Source organism: Dermacentor albipictus, unplaced genomic scaffold (assembly GCF_038994185.2).
Source record: "Dermacentor albipictus isolate Rhodes 1998 colony unplaced genomic scaffold, USDA_Dalb.pri_finalv2 scaffold_60, whole genome shotgun sequence".
NCBI classification, from domain to species: Eukaryota; Metazoa; Arthropoda; class Arachnida; order Ixodida; family Ixodidae; genus Dermacentor; species Dermacentor albipictus.
Genome location: NW_027225614.1, coordinates 359,247 through 361,504, shown reverse-complemented (window position 1 = coordinate 361,504; position 2,258 = coordinate 359,247). Strand labels below are relative to the sequence as shown.

Here is a 2,258-nt window from a genome sequence, read left to right as displayed (position 1 = left end):
CATGCCCCGAGGCAAAGCTCTCCATGACCCATTAAAGAGCCTATCTTTGAATGGCTAGTCGCTTTCGGACCGCGGTGATCCGGTAGGACTGTTTCGAGGTTAATTTAGCGACTGGGTGCTGATTGAAACGTACCAAAGCCCATAGCAGCCCGATCGAGGTCTACAGAGGTGTCAAAGCTTCGTCATAGCTTCGTCTCAGCATTTTTCTACGTGCTGCCGCCTGCAGCATACAGATTATGATGAAAAACGTTTATTTGCTGTATTTTGCAGTGATTTTTGCAGCGTACAGAAAAAGCGCCGTGCGAGCGTCGTCCCGCGGTTTCCAGAAAGACAGTGGCGAACGCGCACCCGGCGCGCTCTCTCAGAATGGCGGCATGCTGCAACAACAAACACGTGCCCGGTGGCAAAGAGGACGAAGCGGCCTACGATTTCGGCCATGGAGGTCACGTCGTCCCAGCTTCCAGGAGACGCTGACCGGCAGCCCTGCCAGGATGGGCCCACCAACACGCGGTGAGCGGAGGAGGCCAATGATCCCGACATAGTGCGCGGCTGCGTTGGCCGCGTCGACGCGTGCGTTGCATAATCTGGGTCGCTGCGCTCGGGCGAGCCGTTTATTGCACGGCCGACAGAACAGGGTCGGGTTCAGGGTTAATCGCGTCGCAGAACCTCCGCAGCCAAAGACGACGGTAGCGCCCATTGACTGACTTATCGCATTTGCGGTTGTTTAGGTTATGTCGATTTAATGTGCAATGCGGTAATGCAGTGACATCCTGCTGAAGGCGCCGTCCACTATAACTACCGGCGGTGGCGACGAGTATGGCAGCACCACGGTCCCGGGCCAGCCACAGTGGCCGTACCCCTCGGGCGAGGGCGGCGACGTCGAGGCCAACCAGTCGGAGGCCGAAAGTGGCCTGGCTCCGGCCTGGTGGCTTCCTTCGCCAGACTTCTGCTCAGCCGTCGACGCGCTTCCGTGGGAGGGCGATGAGGAAGAACCGAGTCTACCGCCTATATCAGTTGAAACGTCGACCAGCACCGCCAGCCCTGGCTCGCCGTCCTCCGGCGGGCAAGAGGGCAACGATGAGGTGGACGAGCACTCAATGGCGCTCATCCTGGACGTGAGCAGCCAGCGCGCAGACTTCCGGGCCACGCCCAGCACCGTGTCGTTTCTCAGCGACTCCTCGACAAAGTCTGCGCAGCGAGGCTACTTCGTCTTTCCAGGCTACCAGAGGCTCAGGAGCAGCGACCACTCATCCGTCCGCAGCAGCAGCAGCAGCTATGCGCCAAGCACCAGCGCCAGCCCTACTGCACCTCAGACGCACGTCTGCGCCCTCACCGATTCGTCTCTGCTGTCTACGAACAAGTTGCTGGAGCAATGGGTCGAGGTCCCACTGGAGCCGCGCATCGAGCCACGACGCCGGCCGATGTGGACGCGCCTCTGGGCGGGACTGCTCGGGCTTTTACAGCAGATGGTCAAGTGCTGTCGTGACCGGGCAGAGCGACGTCGCCGAGCGGGGTGCGACTTGGGACTTAGCCGACGCGGTGCAAGCCCGGCCGGTCGTCAGCTGTGCAGCAATGGCAAGAGGGCGAGTTCCCACCACATCTTCGACGAAGTCTTCAATAACATCACCGCCGACGAGTTCTACAAGGCCGGCGCCCGGTGCTGGCACATCCGCAGGATCTACCAGTGGTGCGTGTCCTACCTGCACGCCCTCTGTTGCTGGCGTGGCGCGTAGGTGCACCTACCACAACGCGCTGCCCTGGGCTTGCAACCTGTGTTGCCGGACCTTGCTAGCTTCTCCTGGGTGAGGCGCAATTGTGCAGAGTTTCCAACAGACGCATCCTATCGAGGGTGCGGCAGTTGCACCTGCACATTGACCTGGCTTCGCTTGCTACTGAGGCAACGTGCACTGTTTTGTCGACAAAAAAAGTGTCCTTGTTTTTGTTTCAAAGGTGGACACAGCCTCGTCTCATCTCCTAGTTCTATAATTCACTTTATTATTCTTTCTTTTGCATCAATCACAAACACGTCTCTGGGCACAAAGCACTTGCCATATGATACACTCTCGCCTTCTTCCGGTCGCGCTCCCCAGTCCCTTCTCCTACGGGCAGAGGAGGTGCAGCCCACCACACACAAGGCTTTCAGGGGGGAAACACTGATTCTAGACACGCACACACACGCACTCACACACGCACATACATGAATGCTACGTTTTCAGCCTATGAGTGGTGGTCACACAACACTGTCCTTTGCATCACTG

General features: G+C 58.7%; 1 protein-coding gene across 1 annotated transcript; it reads left to right on the top strand.

The window, feature by feature from the left end:
* Positions 1-383: 383 nt before the first annotated feature.
* Positions 384-1,955, top strand: LOC139053045 (uncharacterized). Its single transcript, XM_070530180.1, has 2 exons — positions 384-510; positions 764-1,955. Exons 1-2 carry the CDS (start codon positions 437-439, stop codon positions 1,731-1,733), a joined length of 1,044 nt encoding a protein of 347 aa, XP_070386281.1. The 5' UTR covers positions 384-436; the 3' UTR covers positions 1,734-1,955.
* Positions 1,956-2,258: the final 303 nt, after the last annotated feature.